General features: G+C 49.7%; 1 protein-coding gene across 1 annotated transcript in view; it reads right to left on the bottom strand.

The window, feature by feature from the left end:
• The window catches only part of Syt13 (synaptotagmin 13), a 46,235-nt gene extending 29,331 nt beyond the window's left edge, over nt 1–16,904 (bottom strand). Inside the window, exon 1 of the mRNA XM_075961475.1 lies at nt 16,466–16,904. Coding sequence (XP_075817590.1) covers nt 16,466–16,648 — 183 coding nt within the window. The 5' untranslated portion in view covers nt 16,649–16,904. The remainder of the gene's footprint in view (nt 1–16,465) is intronic.
• Nucleotides 16,905–22,044: the final 5,140 nt, after the last annotated feature.

Raw genomic sequence — 22,044 nt, 5'->3', positions numbered from 1 at the left:
AATGGCGTACCTTAGCCCGTGAATATACCACCTACCTCATGAACAGTCATAGCATTTCTTTGAAACCTACAATGCAGAACCCAGTGAGGTGCTTGTCCCCTGCAGGGAAGCCCATTCCAGTCTCTCTTTGGAGTCTGCTTTGCCAAAACATCAATAACAAACACAATGCAGCAAGTAGACAAACCCTACAGTCTTTCTTACTAAGTTCCCTCCTTTGAGAAAATACGAACCAAGAGATACCCCCACCTTCAACCCCATCACAGAGCCACTTAGCATCTCCAGTTCAGCTGCCATTTGGATGTAGTTGTTCTTCCTTTTAAACCAAATGCAAACCTACTGCATCTCACCCACCAGTGGGCCTGCAAAATATTGCAAAAATATGACTAGATCATGGGAGGTCAGTAACATCAGAGCAGCTGCTTTCCGGTTACTGTAAGCTTGGGGTGTTTCTCCTCAGGACCTTGCAAACTTCTAAGCTTCTTGAAATGAGAACCACGCTGAAATACCTTGTTTCCAGATGTTGGTTGACAACAGGTATTAAAAGCTGTTGGATGCACAAGGTACCAGCTGGATCAACAGGGAAGATGAAAGCGTGCTAAAGGTTGGGATCTTGTGTGAATAAAAGCATCTTCACTGTTGGTTCCCACCTTGCCCATTTCATTGGTACCTTCTCTTGACCATCTGCTCAGTCATCATCTGGCCAGTTGTCAGGATTGTGATGATGGTTAACTCTGACTGAGCACCCATCGTTAGATTTGGGCAGAAGCACATGGTACATTTACACTGGGTGTCAGGGTGGCGGACTCCATAGGAGACTGGTAGAGGGTCAAGGCATCGACACGAGAGATGAAAGGTGGATGTCTCAGGGCGGCAGGATCATTGTCATCCCTAGGTAAAGAGGCTTTGGGCAGGGGAGGTCACAAGACGCAGGGCAGATAGTTGAGTGAAGGCACTCTCCTGAGAGGACCTAGCCCTTCTGTTATGGGTAGAGCAACACACCTTCAGCAACCTGGCAGAAGGAGTCAAGAACAGGTCTCCTTCAGGGTCCCCTTGGGCCAACACCACCTTGTTCTACGAGTTTAGCTGACAGGAAGGAGTCACCAGGGCCAGAGCATGAAGGAACAGAAAATGGGGGTTGCTTGGGCAGGGGTAGGGATCGGGTAAGGTTGGAGCTGGGTTAGGAGGGCTCAGAGAGAGGCCTCGGAGGCAACAAGGTGCAGTTTCCATCCCATCACTGCATTCTGGACACCACGTGTGCATTTGTTACATGTTGTGATAAGATGCCAGCAAGGCAGCTCAGGGAAGGGTTTGCTTTGGCTCACAGTTTGAAGGGACAGTCCCTTCTTCAGGGAAGGGTGTGGTGCAGGAGCTTGAGACAGTGGGCTGTATTGTATTCCTGAGGAGAGAGAGAGAGAGAGAGAGAGAGAGAGAGAGAGAGAGAGAGAGAGAGAGAGAGAGAGAGAGAGTAGGCTGGTGCTCAGTTTTAACCAGTCTAGGACCCATCCTTTGGAATGGTCCCACCCACAATTAAGGTAGGTCTTCTCACCTCTATTAACCTGGTATAGATATCCCACAAGTAGGCCCAGAGGCTGGCCTCTTTTATAACCCTACGTCCTGTCAAGTAGACAATCTATACCAATCATCACAGCATGCTATCTAATCTAATCTCCATGATGACTCACTAATGGGGACACAGCTAACAGGTGACCAAGGCAGGCAGGCAGGCAGGCAGGCAGGCAGGCAGGCAGGCAGGCAGGGAGAGCTTAGGTCACTGGCTGGTGTCAAAGCAGAGAGAAGGGTAGGTCTACTCAGATGCCTCCTCCCTTCCCTCATTCCTAGAGTAGAGCAAAATCAGTGGAGAAGGGCCTTTGAAGGCAGCTTCATTATTCATGCTATTTATTAGCCCAATTACCATTTCGCTTACTGCTGCAATTAGCGCTGACTCCCAAGGCAGCCTGTCGCAATCCCCAAGCAGAGCTTCTTCCAGCTTAGTCAGCCTCAGTCCGTCACCCTTCTGAGGAGGCCATGGCCCTGAAGGGCCTCCCCAGGGACAATCTGCAATGCTGCCTGGATCCCCGCAAGTAGCCTCAACCCACTTTCCCAAACTTCTAGGCTCAGGTATAAGCAGACACAGGGAGCCACTGTGAGTGCCCTGTGGGACTCTCCCATGGGCTTCTGTGGCTACACAGCCAAGAAGCTCCCCCACAGAGGGATTCTGGAGCTTTCCTAAAATGAAGGAAGATTCTAGAAACACCACAGTGGGAGTTATACAAGCATTTGCCTCCTCTGCTGCTGGCAGTTCATGCTCCTTTAAATGGACTGCAAGTATTCCAGATGTCCCCTAACACTTCTCCCCCTAAGACCCCCACTTGTCTCGTAGGGATCTAAAGAATGCTTTATGCATTCTGGGAGCATGGTGCTCTCAGGGCACCCTGAGACTCCATGTCCTCCATTCCAGCTACAGGCTGAGCTCTCCTGTCTCTTCCAGGGAGTCTCCGACTAGCTTCACCTCCCAGCTTCCCTATTTGACTCTGTGGCTTATTGTTTCAAGAGTGTTGTGGAATCTAAAGACCCTCTTGTCCCTTGTCCTTGTCCTGATGTCATCTGGCAAGCTCAGGTCTTGAGTCAGCCACTCCTAACACTTGCACTTCTTCCTGTGTGTTTGAGGATGCCCATCCCATGGCTGATTCAAGGATCCACTTGTGCAGAAGATGAACTCTTCCAGGGACAGATAGCCCTGCAGTTCAGATTGGATTTGTCTCTCTCTCTGATAGCCTTACCCTTTCCTTCAGGGTGAAGGAAGGTGTGTTGGAGATGGAAACACGTCTGATCTGCTGCAAGACACCTGGAAGCGTGAAGATATGAAACGCCAGACATGAAGGAAGACCCATGCCTGTGAGTCTCTCCATCAGTTCCTCTGCCGTTCCCTAAAGTGCTCTTCTCTACTCTGAATCTTTTACAGATATTCTTCTTTAAAATTTTAGTCATCACTGTTTTGGGTTTTTTGAGATAAGGTCTCCTGCAGCCCAGGTCAGACTGGGCTTGCTATGCACCTTGAACTCGTGATGGCCCGCCTCTGTCTCCCCAGTGCTAAGACTTCAAGCTTGCACCAAGTCTTACTTTTTAAAAGTGAGTCTTTTAGTTGCACTTCTTTATAACATTTACAGGCATGTGTGTCACTTCGGTACCTTCCTTATATTTGACCTTCCTCCCACCTCTCTCACCCCATCTTCCGATCCCCCTCTTTGCTCCCAACACTTCTCCTCTTCTTTCACATGTAGATGGAAATCTTCTAATCTTAGGAGAGAAGACAGTTTGTCATAGTCAGCTGTGTTGTCTTCCAGTCATGTCTTCTTCCTCCTCCCGTTGTGACGTGACACATGCTAGGCATGCATTCTACCACTGTGCTACATTCCCTGCCTGAGAGTTGGTCTTTCTTCCCATCCTCATCCCTTCTTTGGTTTTCCCTTCCCTTAGAGAGCTCTCTCCATGCCACAGTCTCCCTTCTACTTTCCTCTCATGCAATACACATGCACACACACGCACGCTTGTACACATGCACACCACACACACAAGCATGCACACATGCACACCACACACACAAGCATGCACACATGCACACCACACACACACGCATGCTTGTACACATGCACACCACACACGCATGCACACCACATATACACACACATGCACACCACATACACACACATGCACAGCACACATGCACACCACATACACACACATGCACACCACACACACACATGCACACCACACACACACACACATGCACACCACACACACACATGCACACCACACACACACATGCACACCACACACACACGCTTGCACACATGCACACCACACACACACGCATGCACACCACATACACACACACATGCAAACCACACACACACGCATGCACACATGCACACCACATACACACACATGCACACGTGTGCACACAGGTACTCATGCACAAACATACTTTTCTCTCTGCCTCAGTGCTCCCTGCCCCCATGATGCCTCAGCAGCACAGCCACCCTAGGCAGTTCGGACCCTTTGCCAGGCACAATATAAACTTCCTAGGTAAGCCTGATCCTCACAGGTGAAGATCTAGGTGTGTATGTGTGCATATGATTATGTGTGTGCAAATACACTTGCACTTGTGTGTATTTGCACATGGAGATCAGAGGTTGATGTCTGGGCCCATAGCTCCATGGTGCTTGGATTATAAACACTCATCACCATGCCAGGCTTTTGCATTGCTGCCTGTGATTTGAACACAGATCATTATGCTGGCACAGCCAGCACCTTACAGATGGAGACAGCTCCTCATGCCCACAGGTGAGGATTTTTTATTTTATCTTGTGCTAACCAAGTAAATGAAGGCGTAAAGTGGGGGAAATCAACCTGGAGTGAGACTGCCCACACTCCACACCTCTCGCTGTTCCCCGTTGCACTAAAAATCGAGTGCAGAGATTGCCAAGTGAACCTGGAGCCCTCCTGCCTCTTGAGTCTGTGCTGCGCAAATGCTGTGGCTGCAGGCAGCTGCCCATCCATCACCCATCTGTCCCCAATCCATCTACCCACTTAGCCTTCCTCACTTCTTGCTAAGCAAAGCTCTGTGCTGGTTCTAAGAAAGTAAAGTACGCTTTGGCTTTACTGGGCAGAAGTGAGGGTGAAGAAATCAATGGAATATATCAAAATGCCCTGCGTCTTTGCCAGGTGGACTTAGTCACACAGAACCCCCACAGGCCGTTCCTGCTTCTGTCCGTTCACACACACATACATAAGGGCTCCTCATGGCTTGATCTTGATTTGTTCCCATAGAGCAAGTTTCAAAAGGCAAATGACACACCATCCTTCTAATGGGAAAAATTATAATGCATTCCTTGCCCACCTTAAGACCCCAACCAACCTCTCCAAATACTTATAATTACCCTTCAATGCTGTGTGAAAATCATTCTAGGCTTTTCTGTACGGTAAAGGCATGAGAGCCCTTTAGCCAAGGTTAGCACCTGTGGAAGTTGTGGTGGGAAGGCTTGTGCGTGCCACACCCGCCCCAGTGGGGATGGCAAGGTTCCTCCTGACGCTGCTCTGGCCAGTCAGCATATACAACATGGAGTCTAGCTTAGAGGACACCAGCTCGGTGTAGGGGGGCTGAGGAAGAGGACAGTGACAACATGAAAATATTCAAGCAACAGAACAGTTGTGTGTCACACCGCACCTCGTCCGAGAGTCATGCATCTTGGATGTACTGGTGTAGGTCCATTTCAATAAACATTCGGTGCGAATAGCAGATGGCAGTGAAAAAGCAGAAGAGGAATTTAGGGATGCAAATCAAAATAAGCACAATGAATAATTTTAAAGTGAGTGTTTCCATGAAAGGCTTAGAAAACTCTGAAGTGACATACACTGTGTGCTAGTTCCTTCTCTTGCTGCCAAGACTAACCCTGACAGGAAACAACCTAAGGGAAGAGGGGCTTGTTTTGGCTCACAGTTTTGGGGAACACAAGTCATCATGTGGGAAAGGCAATGCGAGGTGAGGCAATTGCTCAGATTGTTTCTGCAATCAGGAAACAGAGAGCAGACAGGAAGTAGGGCCAGGCTGTAAGTGTCCAAAGCCCACCCCTAGTGACCCACTTCCAAGGGCAAGGCTCCACTTCCTCAACCTTCCAAAGCAGCTCCACCAGTGGGGATCAGGTGTTTGTTAGAGCACAGTTAGCCTAGGCAGGTGTTAGAGCACAGTGAGCCTGAGCAGGTGTTAGAGCACTAGCTGGGGATCAAGTGTTAGAGCACAGTGAGCCTGAGCAGGTGTTAGAGCACTAGCTGGGGATCAGGTGTTAGAGCACAGTGAGCCTGAGCAGGTGTTAGAGCACTAGCTGGAGATCAGGTGTTAGAGCACAGTGAGCCTGGGCAGGTGTTAGAGCACAGTGAGCCTGGGCAGGTGTTAGAGCACTAGCTGGGGATCAGGTGTTAGAGCACAGTGAGCCTAGGCAGGTGTTAGAGCACTAGCTGGGGATCAGGTGTTAGAGCACAGTGAGCCTGGGCAGGTGTTAGAGCACAGTGAGCCTGAGCAGGTGTTAGAGCACTAGCTGGGGATCAGGTGTTAGAGCACAGTGAGCCTGGGCAGGTGTTAGAGCACAGTGAGCCTGGGCAGGTGTTAGAGCACAGTGAGCCTGAGCAGGTGTTAGAGTACTAGCTGGGGATCAGATGTTAGAGCACAGTGAGCCTAGGCAGGTGTTAGAGCACTAGCTGGGGATCAGGTGTTAGAGCACAGTGAGCCTGGGCAGGTGTTAGAGCACAGTGAGCCTGGGCAGGTGTTAGAGCACAGTGAGCCTGGGCAGGTGTTAGAGCACAGTGAGCCTGGGCAGGTGTTAGAGCACAGTGAGCCTGAGCAGGTGTTAGAGCACTAGCTGGGGATCAGGTGTTAGAGCACAGTGAGCCTGGGCAGGTGTTAGAGCACAGTGAGCCTGAGCAGGTGTTAGAGCACAGTGAGCCTGGGCAGGTGTTAGAGCACTAGCTGGGGATCAAGTGTTAGAGCACAGTGAGCCTGGGCAGGTGTTAGAGCACAGTGAGCCTGGGCAGGTGTTAGAGCACTAGCTGGGGATCAGGTGTTAGAGCACAGTGAGCCTGGGCAGGTGTTAGAGCACAGTGAGCCTGGGCAGGTGTTAGAGCACAGTGAGCCTGAGCAGGTGTTAGAGCACTAGCTGGGGATCAGGTGTTAGAGCACAGTGAGCCTGGGCAGGTGTTAGAGCACAGTGAGCCTGGGCAGGTGTTAGAGCACAGTGAGCCTGGGCAGGTGTTAGAGCACTAGCTGGGGATCAGGTGTTAGAGCACAGTGAGCCTGGGCAGGTGTTGGAGCACAGTGAGCCTGGGCAGGTGTTGGAGCACAGTGAGCCTGGGCAGGTGTTAGAGCACTAGCTGGGGATCAGGTGTTAGAGCACAGTGAGCCTGAGCAGGTGTTAGAGCACAGTGAGCCTGGGCAGGTGTTAGAGCACTAGCTGGGGATCAGGTGTTAGAGCACAGTGAGCCTGGGCAGGTGTTGGAGCACAGTGAGCCTGGGCAGGTGTTGGAGCACAGTGAGCCTGGGCAGGTGTTAGAGCACTAGCTGGGGATCAGGTGTTAGAGCACAGTGAGCCTGGGCAGGTGTTAGAGCACAGTGAGCCTGGGCAGGTGTTAGAGCACAGTGAGCCTGAGCAGGTGTTAGAGCACTAGCTGGGGATCAGGTGTTAGAGCACAGTGAGCCTGGGCAGGTGTTAGAGCACAGTGAGCCTGGGCAGGTGTTAGAGCACAGTGAGCCTGGGCAGGTGTTAGAGCACTAGCTGGGGATCAGGTGTTAGAGCACAGTGAGCCTGGGCAGGTGTTAGAGCACTAGCTGGGGATCAGGTGTTAGAGCACAGTGAGCCTGGGCAGGTGTTGGAGCACAGTGAGCCTGGGCAGGTGTTGGAGCACAGTGAGCCTGGGCAGGTGTTAGAGCACAGTGAGCCTGGGCAGGTGTTAGAGCACAGTGAGCCTGAGTAGGTGTTAGAGCACTAGCTGGGGATCAGGTGTTAGAGCACAGTGAGCCTGGGCAGGTGTTAGAGCACAGTGAGTCTGGGCAGGGTGAGTACAGTTTACAACCAGAGCAGAACACCACACAGTTGCTAGTCAAACAGTGACTATCTCAAAAGAAGAAGGGGGACGAGGGGGAGCAGCAGGAAAGGGAATGGGGAAGGAAGGGAAGCAGGGAAGGACTGAGCGGAAGGGAGGAAGAAGAGAAGGGAGGGGGAGGGAGGAAGGAAGGAAGGAAGGAAGGAAGAAAGGAAGGAAGGAAGGAAGAAAGAAAGAGAGGAAGAGAGGAAGAGAGAAAGGCAGAAAGGGAGGAAGGGAGGGAAGGAAATCATAATTAATGCCCAAAGAATTGCAGGATATTGCGGGGGGAATAGAAAATAGCAGAGTGTCCAGGGAAGGCAGTTTGGCTGATCCTTTAAAAGTTAAAAACAGAATTGCCATATGACCTGGGAATTCAACTCGTGTGTGTGTGTGTGTGTGTGTGTGTGTGTGTGTGTGTGTGTGTGTGTGTGTGTGTGTGCGTGTGTATAGTACCTGAAAGAGCCTAGGTAGAAACTCAAGCACACAGCACTGGAATGTCCAGGGCAGCAGGACTAAGGAAAGGACAACACCTTAGAAACGTTCTGAGTGATGGAGCTGAAGAGCTGGCTTGCAGCTACCAGCATTTGCTGTCCTGCAGACGACTAGAGCAGGGCTCACCACCACCTGTAACTTCCGATCCAGGGAGATGGGACAGCTTCCTGCCTCCAGTGCACCTGCACACACATGCTCAGACACACACCCATACACACAACTAAGAATACGCAAACCTCTTTTTCAAAAGAGACATTATGCTAACCCAAAGACGCCAGACATAGAAGGTCACTTGTTAAAATATTCTCTGTATAGGAAATGTCCAAAACAGGCAAGTCCATGGGGACAGAGGGTAGATGAGTGGTTACCAGGGCCTGGGGGGGAGGAAGGACAAGAGGCTGCCTGCTCAATGGGACAGGGTTTTCTGCTGGGCTGATGAAATGTTCTGGAACTTAGTGGGGGTGGCAGCTGCTTGACAATGTGAATGTACTCCACGGCACTGACTCATGATTCCTGCACTTTAAAACGGTTAGTTTGGGGCGTGGATTTTACTCTAATACAAAAACACATTGAAACCAAATAGAATCTGTACACACTCCTCACTGGCATCGGAACACATGGAGCATGTATGAGATGATGAACCTGACCGTGGGCTGCCTGCCCGAGCAGCGCTGATTCTACAGTCCCTCGCATGCCTGACCTTTCTGTTGACTCTGATCCTGCCCACAGCACCATACGCTTTATGAAGACAGAATAGGTCACATGTCACTTGCAAGAGAGCAGCCACTACTGTGTACCTATTCCCTAGCACTGAGCCAGGCATACAGTGTGTGCTCAATAAATGCAATTAAAGAAGTAAGAAAGGGACAGCACTTGGGAGGCAGAGGCAGGCGGATCTCTGTGAGTTCGAGACCAGCCTGGTCTACAGAGCTAGTTCCAGGACAAGTTCCAAAGCCACAGAGAAACCCTGTCTCGAGAAACCAAAAAAAAAAAAAAAAAAAAAAAAAGAAGTAAGAAAGGGAATAGAGGGCCGGCATGGTAGTGCATATCTTTATCCCAGCACTTGGGAGACCAAGCAGGAGGATCTCTAAGTTCCAGGCCAACTTGGTCTATATAACAAGTTCCAGGCTAGCCTGGGCTACAGAGTTAGAACAGCAACCCTGTCTGAACCCCCAACTCTCAGAAGAAGAAGGAGGGGAGGGATAGAGAGATAGTGGAAGGGAGGGAGGAAGAGAGAGAGGAACATACTCCTTCCTTCTGTTTTTCTTTCCCCTATAACTTGGTTATGGGATATTGTGGGTGTTCAGGGGTGTTGGTCCTGATACCCAGACTGAGAACTCCTTAGTTGTTAAAACTCAACTATACTGGGCTGGAGAGATGGCTCAGTGGTTAAGAATATTTGTCCTTGAGGATGACTTGGATTTGGTTTCCAGCACCCATGGTAGCTCATAAATGCTTGTAGCTTCTGCAGATACTTGCACACGTGTACATGATACAATGGACTCACACAGACACACAATACACATATAAAAACAAACAAAACCCTTGCTTCTATGAAGCTCTTCTTCTCATCCTCAAATTGGGTTTCCTCAAGGCTAGCAGGAAATACGCTCTGGGATTTTGAGCACAGAGGCAGGATGGCCATGGGGGAGGTGAACTGCTGTGCCCTTTGGCAGAGGAGTGTGCAGAACTGTACCCACAATAGCCAAGAGGTGGCTTCGGCCTCAATATCCCTGTGGTATGGAGCAGGTGCTCTGGAAAGAGCACGTGTCTGTGGATTCTGATGGTTCCTGGGCCCTGACTCAGGGTGGAGCCTCTGTCTTCCCTTGTCCTTCTGGGTCCTCACCTCTCTTCTTTCCCTTCTCCGTCAAGCCCTGCTGCCTTCTTCACTGCTCCCCACAGAGTCTTCCTGCACCCCCAGTTGCTGATAACCCTGTCTGAAAGTCTGAGCAGGGTGCAGCAGAGTCTTCTGTATGGGCTCCACGAGGGGATGAGTCATGAACCTGACGCTTAGCTGCTCTTCCTGTTGCTGTGATAAAACGCCTGGTAGAAACAACTTAAGACCCAGGCCATCTGGCCTTAGTGGGTTCCCGATAGAACATCCCCATTGTAAAAGCATGGGATAAAACCGGACTTGCTGAACATAGCGGACAATGAGGACTACTGAGAACTCAAGAACAATGGCAATGGGTTTTTGATCCTACTGCATGTACTGGCTTTGTGGGAGCCTAGGCAGTTTGGATGCTCAACTTACTAGGCCTAGATGGAGGTGGGTGGTCCTTGGACTTCCCACACATCAGGGAACCCTGATTGCTCTTCGAGCTGATGAGGGAGGGAACTTGATAGGGGGAGGGGGAGGGAAATGGGAGGCGGTGGCGGGGAGGAGGCAGAAATCTTTAATAAATAAATAAATAAATTAAATTAAAAAGATAAATTTTATTTTAAAAAAAAAGAAACAACTTAAGAAGGAAAGGCTGTACTTTGGCTCACAGTTCACTGGATAGCAGGGAGGTCAGGGCAGAGGAGCTTGGAGCAACTGATCACCTTGCATTCATAGCGGGAAAGCACAGGGTGGTGAGTGAACACTGCCCTTCAACTCTCTTTCTCCGTGTGTGTATCCGGGACCTCAGCCAGGGAACGGTGCCACCTACAGTGGGAAGCCCTTCCCACCTTAGTGAACATCATCAGAATACCCCCCCCCCAGGCTTCCCAGACGCCATCTCCCAGGTGATTCTAAAGTCTGTCAAGCTGATGATTAGCACTAACCCCCACACTGGCTATCTATATGCTCTACCAAAAGGAGAAACTGGGGGAGGGACCAGGAATGCGATAGGTCAGAACCTGTCATTGGGAAGTGACTGATGGGTCCTGAGACAGACATTCACTCTGTGAATACTTTGAAAGCTTAGCACTTCCTGGGGCTGTGTGCTCATCTCCCTGAAATAATTTATGCTAATCTTGTGATGAAAAATTCATACTGTCTTTGTTGTTGCTAAGCAACCAGCCCAAACATGTTTACTGTTTAAAAATCTCTCAGGGGGGCCTTGGGCTGTACCCAATGCCTGGACCTTATGGGTTTACAAAGCAGAGAATGACCCCAAGCATCAGGGGACTTTTTCTGGAAACTGATTTTCAGAGACACAGACTCATAGACACCTGTTCACCTGTCTGGGGACACAGTGACATGGACAGAATTTTGACTAGCGTTTTCTTACTAAGCTCTAGCCCATGATCAGACATGTGGCTCCAGAGCCAGACTTCCTCAGTCTGGATCCTAGCTCTGCCTATGACTGTGTTATGTAAGCTCTCTGGATTCACACGCCTCACCTATAAAAGGCAAGTGTCTGGTGCAGGTGAAGAACACATGCAGATGGCCGTGCCAGCCCTGATGTTTATTACTCTGTGGAAATGGATCTTTCACTGATGTTGTGCAGATGAAAGGGGATTTACTAACGGAAATCTGGGAGTTGGTTCCTTTAAAAATCTGAGAACTGGGCTGAGGCAGTCGCTCAGTAGTACATGTACTTAGCATGTAGAAGCTTTGGGTTCAAGCTCACCCCTGCCACCAACAACAACTAGCAACAATAATAAGTAAAAGGCTGAAAACCCATGGAGGTCAGCCCTTAAAGCAGCCAGAGTCCAATCAGTTCCAGGAGTGGGGTTAGCAGTTCTCAGGGTCCAGTCATTAAGAGGTTACAAAAGGGATGTCCAGAGAGTGGCCACCCAGAAATGGAGAAGGATGTACTTTGGGCTGTCGGTGGCACTGCTTCTCCTAAGGATTTCTCATGGCTCCTGAATGTTGCCATACCGTGCTTGTGGCAATTGCTGGCTGCACCTTCTGTCTCCTCAGGGGGAGCATGTCTGCCTTTCACCGTATGCTACCTAGGATGTCCTCATTAACCTTTAATGGATGAATTAATGAATATGTGGTACAACAGCTGTGTCTGGCCCATCTCATCCATGGGTACAATGAAAACATGCAGCCTGGGGGTGCTGCTCTGAGGTCATGGGTGGAGAACAATCAAAGGGTCCTAGGGCCCCATTGCTGGTATTGAGATCCCAGTTCCTAGAGTGAGTCTTTTATGTTGCAGATGAAGAAACAGCAGCAATGGATAGAGTTAGCTTGTGATGGATCATGTACAGGAGGATCTCAGGCCTGAAAGTCCCCATCATGACAGCACTGGCCTGATCTTCATAATTTCACAAGCACTGTGTCACAATGAGATGCCTTCATAGGAACCATGTTAAGACACAGTTGCTTATAGAAAAGCACACAAACCATAATATAAGGCTAGGTGAATCTTGAAGGAAATAAACCATGTAGCCAGCACTTACATTGTGAGGCAGAACAGGGATCAAAGCCTAGAGGCTCCCCACTCCCTAACCAGCCAGACTCACGCTGTCTCTTATTTGTCTTGCAGGGTAGTAGCATGAATGCCTCGAGCCTGGCTTCAGGTCTCCTGCAAGTGTGGACTTGACTGTGACTTACTTTGTGGTTTGTCCCCCCTAGTCCGTGTTGGATACAAAATGTTTTCATTCGATATATACATCCAGGAAGGTCACATGCCCTGCTTTTCCAGCAGACATTGTCAGGAGCAGAGGAAAAGTGAAAGACACAGTCTTTGATCTTGGGGGAAAGGACTCGACTATGCGTATATTAGTTGATATAAATTCAGCTTTTATTCATCCCATAGAAACTTGGAGCTAAGCTCCCAGCGAAAGCCATCATGTTTCAGTTCTGCTGGGAGGGAAGAAGTGGGTGAGCTGGGTGCTTGTGGCAGTGGCTAGCAGGAGTGTGGTCAGGGGAGTCCACAGGGTGTGGACAAGTTTGCTAAGGTCTCTGGCTCCATGTTGCCTTTGAGAAGACAGAACCAGGTCCCTTGGGAACCTAAAAGGTGTTTGAGAAGATTCACTTAAGGTCACTTCCAGGTAAGTGCCACATAAGGGGAAATGGGACCCTACAGAAAAAGCTTCTTGACTCCTTAGGGTCATGCTAGGGGATGATTTCAGGATGCCCAGTGGGGAGGGTTGCTTCTCTGCTCATCCAGGAATGACAAAGGGGACAGCTGTAACCTTAACCCCAGGAAGAGGGAATCCCAGGGAAGGAGATCAAGGGGTCTGGAGACAGCTTACAAATTCATTCAGAGACAGTTGTGAAGAAGAGGGAATGGCCATCAGGGAACCCCGTGAGGGCCATTTCCCTAACTATGCTTCAAGTCATAGGTCATTTGTAACCAAACTTCTTGGGGTGGACTGAGGTGTCCCCAATGATCTCACCACATCATGAACGGAATGACCTGTGTAGGAAGATTGAATCCTCAGCACCCCCCAAAGGCTGGACACAAATGAGGGGGGGACACTGTGCAAGTAGATGGGACAAAGGACCTAAGTCTAGCTCCAGAACAAATCACTGTGATCTGTGACCTAAGCCAGCAGGACACTAGTGGGGATGCTTCCACCCCCTGCCACCTGGCCGTCAGCACGAGCTCATGGTCGTTTGTGACCTGACCCCTTCCCTGCCGAGAAAAGCCCTCAGCTATGTCTCCGGGATGATGACAAAGCAGAAGATGACTCGTAGGCTGCAGAGTCGATAGCGTATATCCAGGAACGTGGAGCTTTATATTAGCGTAGTAAATCACAGGATGGATCAGGGACTTTAATAAACACCGTAACTTAGAATGGTGGTGGTGGGGAGGGGGTGGGAACGGCATGGGAAGTGTCTGTAACCCCAGCAGTGTATTTCAGACAAGCTATGACTTTCCTTGAGGACAGAGTCTCAGGGATCAGGAACACTCCCGCGCTTTCTTGTTTATAGTCACACTTAAAGAAAATGCCAAGTTTCAGTTTGAGTCAATGATGATAAAAACATGATCTTTTCCTCAATACTCAAGACCCTGACCCCCTCCAACTCCATCTGCAGACTCTTGGCAGATATTTAATCCCTCGGGATAACCTCCAAAATCTTTTTCAATACAAACCTCAATTTTGTTTATCCATTTGGGGCATACGTCAGATTCCCAGGCCTGCCCTCTGACACCAAAGGCATTTCCCAGCAACACAGCCAATGAGATTTGGAAGCACAAGGCAGGGATGCTGCACCCTACAAATACCACAGACCTCAGGGGGACACAACTAACTATAAGCCCTCAGTTGGAGACAGAAGTGTACAGCCTCCTCCCTCCTCCAGCACCTTGTCCTCACTTTGAGGAATATCTTCAATGAGCCTTGCTGACTGCCCCCCAGTCTTCTCCCACCCTGTCCTGCCTCCTTAACTTTCTTGAAATCAACTAAGTCGTCGTTGTCAGCTACTTTATCTGGGTCAGCGACTGAATCAGAACACAGTGGCCACCAAGACACCTTGAGTTCTCACACCTATCAATTTAGCTGCTGTTGCCAAATGCCCTGGCACCAGGGAACCAGGAGAAGAAATGCAGATGGGTGGGCATCACATATCAACAGATATGCATGGGCAGACATCACTGAGCCTTCAAGAGAACTGGCCATGGTTGCAAAGACACAGCCCCTTGGAACAGAAAGTTGGGTGCCTTTGTTTGCCAGTGGTTTTTTATTGCACAAATGTCAGTTTCCAGGTACTGGGAATAAATGTTATGCAGGTGGCTAATATGAATGGCAGATAGGGTAGGGAGTGCTGTAAACATCTTTAGAAGGAATGATATAGAACACAGCCATAGGTATGCTTGTTTTATGGGACAGTAAGTAAAATCCTCCCTCTGAAGAGAACAGCAAGAGATATAAAGGCCATAGAAAACAAGTGGGGGAGGGGGCAAGAGGAAGAAGAATCACCAAACCAGAACCTGGCTGGAGACACAGGCACCTTCCAGACAGAGGGGGTAAGGGATGGCTGGAGGGGCTACTAGCAAGGACTCTAAAATCAGACTAGCTCAGGGACAGCTGGGCCCCAAAACTGTGTGGCCCTGGACAAGTCACTTGCCCTCCCTGAACTTGAGCTTCCTAATTTGTAAGTTGGATGATTCCCTTGTACCTTTGTAGGGCTGTAAAAAGCACAGTTATAAGTAAAGGTCTTAACAGTAAGGCAGTGTGGTGGTGACTAAGCCATGGCTGCTTTGCTGCAACTTATTCTAATGAGGCATTTGGAGGGTTTTAAGTGCTGAGAAACAGCCTGGCAGGGTTTTGGCAGATGATCAGCATTGTGTGGGCTCCTGGGGGTCAGTAGGGCAGCCAGAGGAGAGCCTGGAGGCTGTTTAAATGAACTGTTCCCCAGTTAGGGGCAAGGATGGAGGGCCACCTCTGAACGGCAGGCAGCGGAAAGGCCATCTGTCCCTCAGGTGTCTCCCAGCCATGCCAGATGGGAGGGAAAGGCAGCCAGCCACACCCTCACCACTGGGGAGCCCACTGTTCCCAATTCCTGATCATTACAGGCTGAAACCCCACAGCTCACCAGCTCCTATTTACCAGTGACAATGTCACTTGTATGGGGTTCCAAGTGTCTCAAGGACAGCAGCCATTTCCCTTCCCTCTCACTACAGTGAACAACACACAGGCTCCACTCTGGGACCTGGGGGGCTTGTGAATAATTAATTTACCAGGAAAAGGAGGCCTGGCACAAAGCAAGATGCTCCCAGAAGGCTAAAATCAGGGAATCTGGATGGTCCTGGGAAATCCTTGATGCAGCCCTGACTTAGGGTCAGCCTTCCTCTGGCTCTCCAAAGAGCACTGTTCTCCACCTGAGAAGCATTCTGGAGGTCACAGATCATGGAGAAGGCTTCTGCCTCCATCGCTCAGATGCTGCTGCCATTCCTGTCTGGAATACACAGCCCATAGCCCATTTCCAGTTCAAGGAGGCTCTGAGGACCACAGATGAAGGGGATAAAAGCCTTCCAGTCTCCAGAGACCTACGGGGATGCTGAGGCTCAGCTGCTAGGAGTAGGGGTCTTGCAGGCTCCTCCACATTGGCCACCTTTAGACCCAGGCATCCCTAGTGCTCCTGTTGTCCAACTTGGGGACTCACAGGGAGGAGGTGCCACCTCCCCTCCGGTTATTTCTCAGCTGTTTGCCCTAAGGTCTCCCTCTTTCCTCTGGCAGATCCCACTACCCTTGCCCCCTGTGTCCCCTGAAGGATGCTCTAAGCCTTGCAGCTTCCCCATCTCTTCTTAAGGCTCACAGCCTCTCCTCCTCGAACACTGTACCCCCATTCTCATTCCTTTCCCAGCCCTCTCAAGCCTTCATCCCCCATTCTCCTTCAAGTCCCTCCCCCACCCCTCAGAGTCACCGCGGTCCCTGCTTGTAGGTCTGCTCTCCCCTTCCTGGTCTAGCAAAGCATAAGGTGGCCCGGCCACCCCACCTGGCCCGCACTCACCTGTTGGGCCGGCTGGAGCACGCCTGGCCTCGCCTTCTCAGGGTCGGGCTCGCGGTCCCTCGGAAGCAACCCCTTCTTGGGGTGCATGTGCCGGCACAGGCAGGTGACCCCGCACAGAGCAAGAATGCTGGTGGCAGTGCCCAGCGTGGCGCCCAGCGCGATCACAGGCACCGACAACACCATGGTGCCTGCTTCCCGCGGCTCGCCCGCCTCCCGCGGTCCTCCTGCACCTCGCGCTCCCGCCGGGCTTCAGCTGCTCTCCAGACTCCAGAGTGGGGACGCAGCCAGCAGAGAGGGAGGATGGCTGTAAGGACGTCAGAGGCGGAGGCTGACCCGGAGGCGCGTCAACTGCAACCCCCTCCCCGCCACCATGTGACCCTCTTCCTATCGCCGGGAGGGCCCTAGCAGGTGATTGCCTCAGGGTTGTGCGGGCCATGTTAAGAGCTCTACACACACACACACACACACACATTCACACACACACATGCACACACACATTAGCAGGTGATCGCATCAGGATTGTATGGGATCAATCCTAGTTCTCGCCGCCCCCTCCCCCATACACACTGGTAGGTATAACCTCCGGTTTGTGTGTTGCAAATCCTAGAACACACACACATACATACCAGATAGATACCCTGTGTGCACACACACATATACAAGCATGGGCACACATACATTGGCAACAACAGTGTTTTTAGAGCCATTCCTAGTGCTCTATGTATACATACACACACATATGCACACACACACACACACACACACTCCCTGGCAGGTGGGTAATATCAGTGTTATCTAGATGCTCTGTGATCATGCATACACACACAACAGGCAGTTGGACCTAGGAAGGATTGGAGCTTACTGAAGTCACACAGTGTTAATCAACCCAATGAAGGGGGCTTCAACTCACACCTGGATCTCACTTTGGGTAGCTGGTCACCTCATCAGACCACTAACCCTTTGCTCATCCCACCACCCCTCACCCTACCTTAGGGCTGGTAAGGAGGCTGTAAAGGAGATGCTGCTCCAGGCTTGGCAAGCGTTCACACATGGGAGTCAAGGTGTCTCATTTCCTGGACACACCGTAGCTTCCCACCAAGGACAGGCAGAGACTTGGAGAGGGAATGTGGGGGAGGGCAGACAGGTGTGGGAGGACTGACTGATGCAGGATGCTGTCTGACTTAAGGGTCCTGTGTTCCAGTGCTTGTCTTTGGGCTGCATTCAGACTCAAGTTTATTACCTGACCTGATTGGCAGGGACCTTACCTTCTAGATAGCTGAAGAAGCTGAGACTCAGAAGGGCTACAGGCCACTAGAAACATTGTCACCATCCTGAGCCCACACTCAATGTTGCAAGTTCTATCTTTAGAGGGTTAACAGATTGCCGCTGGGACAGAGGTCTCACAATGTGGAGAAAATGTGTGCTTAAGAGTGAGGAAAACAAGAGTCTGTGCAGGAAGGCAACTGTCTTAACTCTAGAAAACGGAGCTTTGGGAGTTTTCATTACGTAGAAGGTTTGCTTCATTGAGAACTAGATGTGGTTTGTGGGCTCTAGGTGCTGGGCACTGACGGGAAGGGGCTCGGTGGAGTTTAATCCACAGCAGCTGTGATTCCAGATCTGCAGATGCTCAGCAGCTCTTGTCTGTCTGGCTGCAGGTGTGCTCATTGCATGGGTTCCCTTTGCCTCCTCCTGATTTATCACTTACCCACCTCACAGAGCTCCACCCTGACTTTGTGGCTTAGAGCAGTTGTCTTTCTACATGGCGTGAATCTGTAGGTTGGCTGGCCTAAGCTGGTTGGTTTCTGCTCAACAGTCTTCCGGGACAACAGTTATCTAGAGGTCCAGCTGTGCTGTGCTGTGCTGTGCTGTGCACTCACACGGGCAGCAGCTGGTGCTGGGTCACCACAGGAGACAGTCTGAGGCCTCAGCAGGCACCCTCGGTTCTTCTCCATGTGGTCTCTCCCTGTAGTCAGAGCTCCCAACATGGCAGCCAGGTTCAAAGAGCAAGGAAGACCCAAGTGTCAGAAGATACAGAAGAAAATAATTTCTTTGCTCAGTGTAGTTAGCTTCCTTCTCTGTTCCCTTTGAAATCTACCAGAGTGGATGTTTCTAACACCTACAGCTGATTCTGTCACAGTATACACAACCTTCCAAAGGGTTTCCGTGGAGAGACCCCAGGGGCAACTTAGATCCAAACACTTTGTTACATGGTGGGTGCTGTTAATCCATCCATTCTTCTCTTCCGCCATCCCCAGTGTATTGGAGATTCACTCAACAAACTAACATCTTTAGAGACTCCACAGCACCCATAACTGCACACAGCAGGTACTCAATAGTTAGTAACCCCCATGATTATTTCTCTAGGGACTTGTAGAGATCAGAGGGACTTCCGTTTTCTATATCAAGTCCATTTTATTGCATTGATCTTTTCCACAGTTACTAGCTATGTCCCTGCTGTATACCAGGAATATTTTTAAACTAAGTCCTATTTGTCCACAACTGTGAACTGCAACCCCCCACCCCCATCTCCCGTGCGCTATTTAGCTGCCCTTGGAGATTCTTTTGGCTCCTGAGCCAGGCAATGCAAAACCTTCTAGGGTATGAGATAAGAGGCTTAATTAACACAGTCCGCTGCCGGTCTCCGGGGCCTGAGCTGTCCCCCGGGAGACTCTTAATGCCACCAGTCAGAATAGAATCCAAGGGAGGCATGGATGGAAGGATAAAGAGCACTTACTACCAGAAAATGTCCAATGGACATCAGACACCTGCCATGTGGTCCATTGTTGCTATGGTTACTGGAATGCGGTGGCCCCCAGCCTAGGAAGAAAAGCTCACCTCTCATCTCTTTCATATGCAATGAACCTCCTACAGAGCCAGGAGTGGAACCCAAGGCAGCTGAACCAGAGGGGTTGTCAGGATGCAGGGATGCCTTTGCTACCCAGCCAGACAGCCTCACACATCCCATCAAAGGGCGAACTTGCGCTTCCTGTGACTGATATCTAGGAAGTGGCCTTTAATGAAAAGGCCTGGCTGGGTTTCTTTGACAAATGAAATCATACGGTCTGATAAAAGTGGTTGACAGTCAGCCTGGAAGAATGGACGAGACTGTCCGGAGAAGAAACCTGTGCATAATTGGGAGTGTTCGGGCTGCCAGGCTGCCAAGGTCAGACAAGGGCAAGATTCTGGGAGAGTATCTCAAGCAGAAAGAGGCTCTCCAAGGGCTATCCCCCAGCCTCTGGATGAAATGCCATCATTGTTACTTTGATGATTGCTTGGATGTTTCAATAGGGAATCACTTCTAGTCTCTAAGATCCTGAAATTCTTTCATCCTGAAGGGAAAACATTTCAAATGCAGTCACATGACTGCTCACCATGGGGTAGCCTCTGAGAATTCTTCAGGTCACAATTCCCTCACAAGAAGCATTTGCACAAAACCAGAGCACACAGGTCAGCCGAACCCTATGGCCCCCACATGCAATTAAGGGACACCGTCCCCACCGGCTACACAGAGGCTGCATCCAGCATAATACTAGCACTCTTTTGCTGTAATAATGCCTAATTAGTCTGAGGAGCATGTTAGAAAATACCGGTAAGAGTAAGTGCAGTAAATGCACAAATAGGAACAGTGGTGTTCTGTGTAACTGGGTGCACTGTGTCTTCCTATGGCTGGTGGTAGAGTATGTCTGTTCTCAGTAGCATGTCCATAGACAGGTGAGGAACCATCACAGCAAGACTAGGTCAGTCCCATTGTCATCGTATGGGCCGAACACAGAATGTCATTGGCCACAGCATGCCTGTAATAAAACACACAGCAGTGTAGAGAAAAATGTGAGTGACCATGACCCAGGAACACGGATTCATGCTGCCCTCAAAATGCAGTAGCTAGTTTGTGATTTCTTTTAGTACTAACAGAAGAAAATAAAGTCAAAAGTCAAGGCCTTTGGAACCTTGGTGAAAGCAGCAGCTTGGTGGGTTTTATGAAGCAGGTGCATGGTTTGAGTGAGAAATGTCCTCCACAGACTCATGTGTTTGAACACTCACGTATTAGTCCCCAGTTGGCGGTGCCTTTTCGGAGGAAGTATGTCACTGCCCTGGCCTTGGCACACTTCCTGTTCTGATCCCTCTGCTTCTTCTGTGCAGATTCAATGTGACCACTCAGCTTCCTGTCCCTGTCCTTGCTGCCATAGCATGCCACACTATGCCTTCCTGAGTACCGTGTGGACTCCAACCCTCTGAATCAAATGCCAGAACGGAGTCTTCCTCAGTCGCTTTTGATCACGGCAGAGAACTCTTCGGTATGGGCTTTTTGCCAGAGAGTCCCCAGGATGTCAGGTCAGATACAGAATTGGGCAACAAATATGACTGCTAAGAAAGATAAAGATAGCCCAAGGTAATTGTCTCTGGACCCGCAGCGCTGCGCGGTCACTGAAGTCCTAGGCAGGCAAGCGGCCTCACAGATATAACACTGGTGCAACAGTTTCCTTTATTCGGTTTGGATTTTGTTTCTGCTTTCTGAGAACTTCAGTTCACAGCTGTCCCCGCTGACAAAGTGTCTCGTTTGTGTGGAGAGGCCAAATACCTTTTTGTTGTTGTTTAGTATTGTGGTACTAGAAAGGCTCATTCCTAGAATCTGATAAATCTGGGATGGGCTGGGGAGGCAGCTCAGACATTAAGAGCCCTAGCTGCTCTTCCAGAGGTCCTGAGTTCAATTTCCAGCAACCACATGGTGGCTCACAACCCTCAGAAATGAGATCTGGTGCCCTCTTCTAGTGTGCATGGATAAAAGCCGACATAACATTGTACACATAATAAATAAATCTTTAAATAAAAAAGATAAAGCTGAGATGACAGGAAGACAGTCAGAGAGAGAGAGAGAGAGAGAGAGAGAGAGAGAGAGAGAGAGAGAGAGAGAGAAATAGTCAGTAAAGGTCCTAAGGAAGAAATCCCTAGACCACATCAAATTTTAGCAGCTATCGTGACTCAGGTCTAGTCTCTCTCTCTCTCTCTCTCTCTCTCTTTCTCTCTCTCTTCCTCCCTCCCTTTTTTCACATCCTCTCCCTTCCTTTCCCTTCCCTCCCCTCCCCTCCCTTTCCATCCACCTTCCAGTCCTCTCTCCTCCCCTCCTCTCCTCTCTAACTGACATAACATTTGACTGTGACTTTATTCATAATAGGAGTATTATATTCACAGAGAAAGCACTCAAGAGCACAGTATGGACTGGGGCTATAAAGGCAGAAGATGAGGGAAATGGGCTTTTTAACCAACTGAAAGCCATATTTTAAAATAGATTGATCACGTGTTTCCCTCTGTGTCTACAGCTCCTTGTATTTTATAAAAGGTTATTTGACTATTCAAAATAATTTATTATCTTTTAATTTTAGTTTTTCTAAAATTTAAAGTTTGATGGTAGAGATAAGTACATGAGAAGTGTTTTTAGTTATAATTTTAGGAATGGTTATTCTTCAGTGTCTAAATTGTTGTGATTCCATTTATGACTAAATTTCATTTATCCTATTATTCTGATATTACATCAGATTTCAGTATGGAAAGCAGATAGAACTCACATTAGAGAAGAATCC

The sequence above is a fragment of the Microtus pennsylvanicus genome, chromosome 2 (assembly GCF_037038515.1).
Source record: "Microtus pennsylvanicus isolate mMicPen1 chromosome 2, mMicPen1.hap1, whole genome shotgun sequence".
Taxonomy (NCBI): Eukaryota; Metazoa; Chordata; class Mammalia; order Rodentia; family Cricetidae; genus Microtus; species Microtus pennsylvanicus.
Note: the sequence above shows the minus strand (reverse complement) of the source record. Positions and strands in the feature narration are given on the sequence as shown.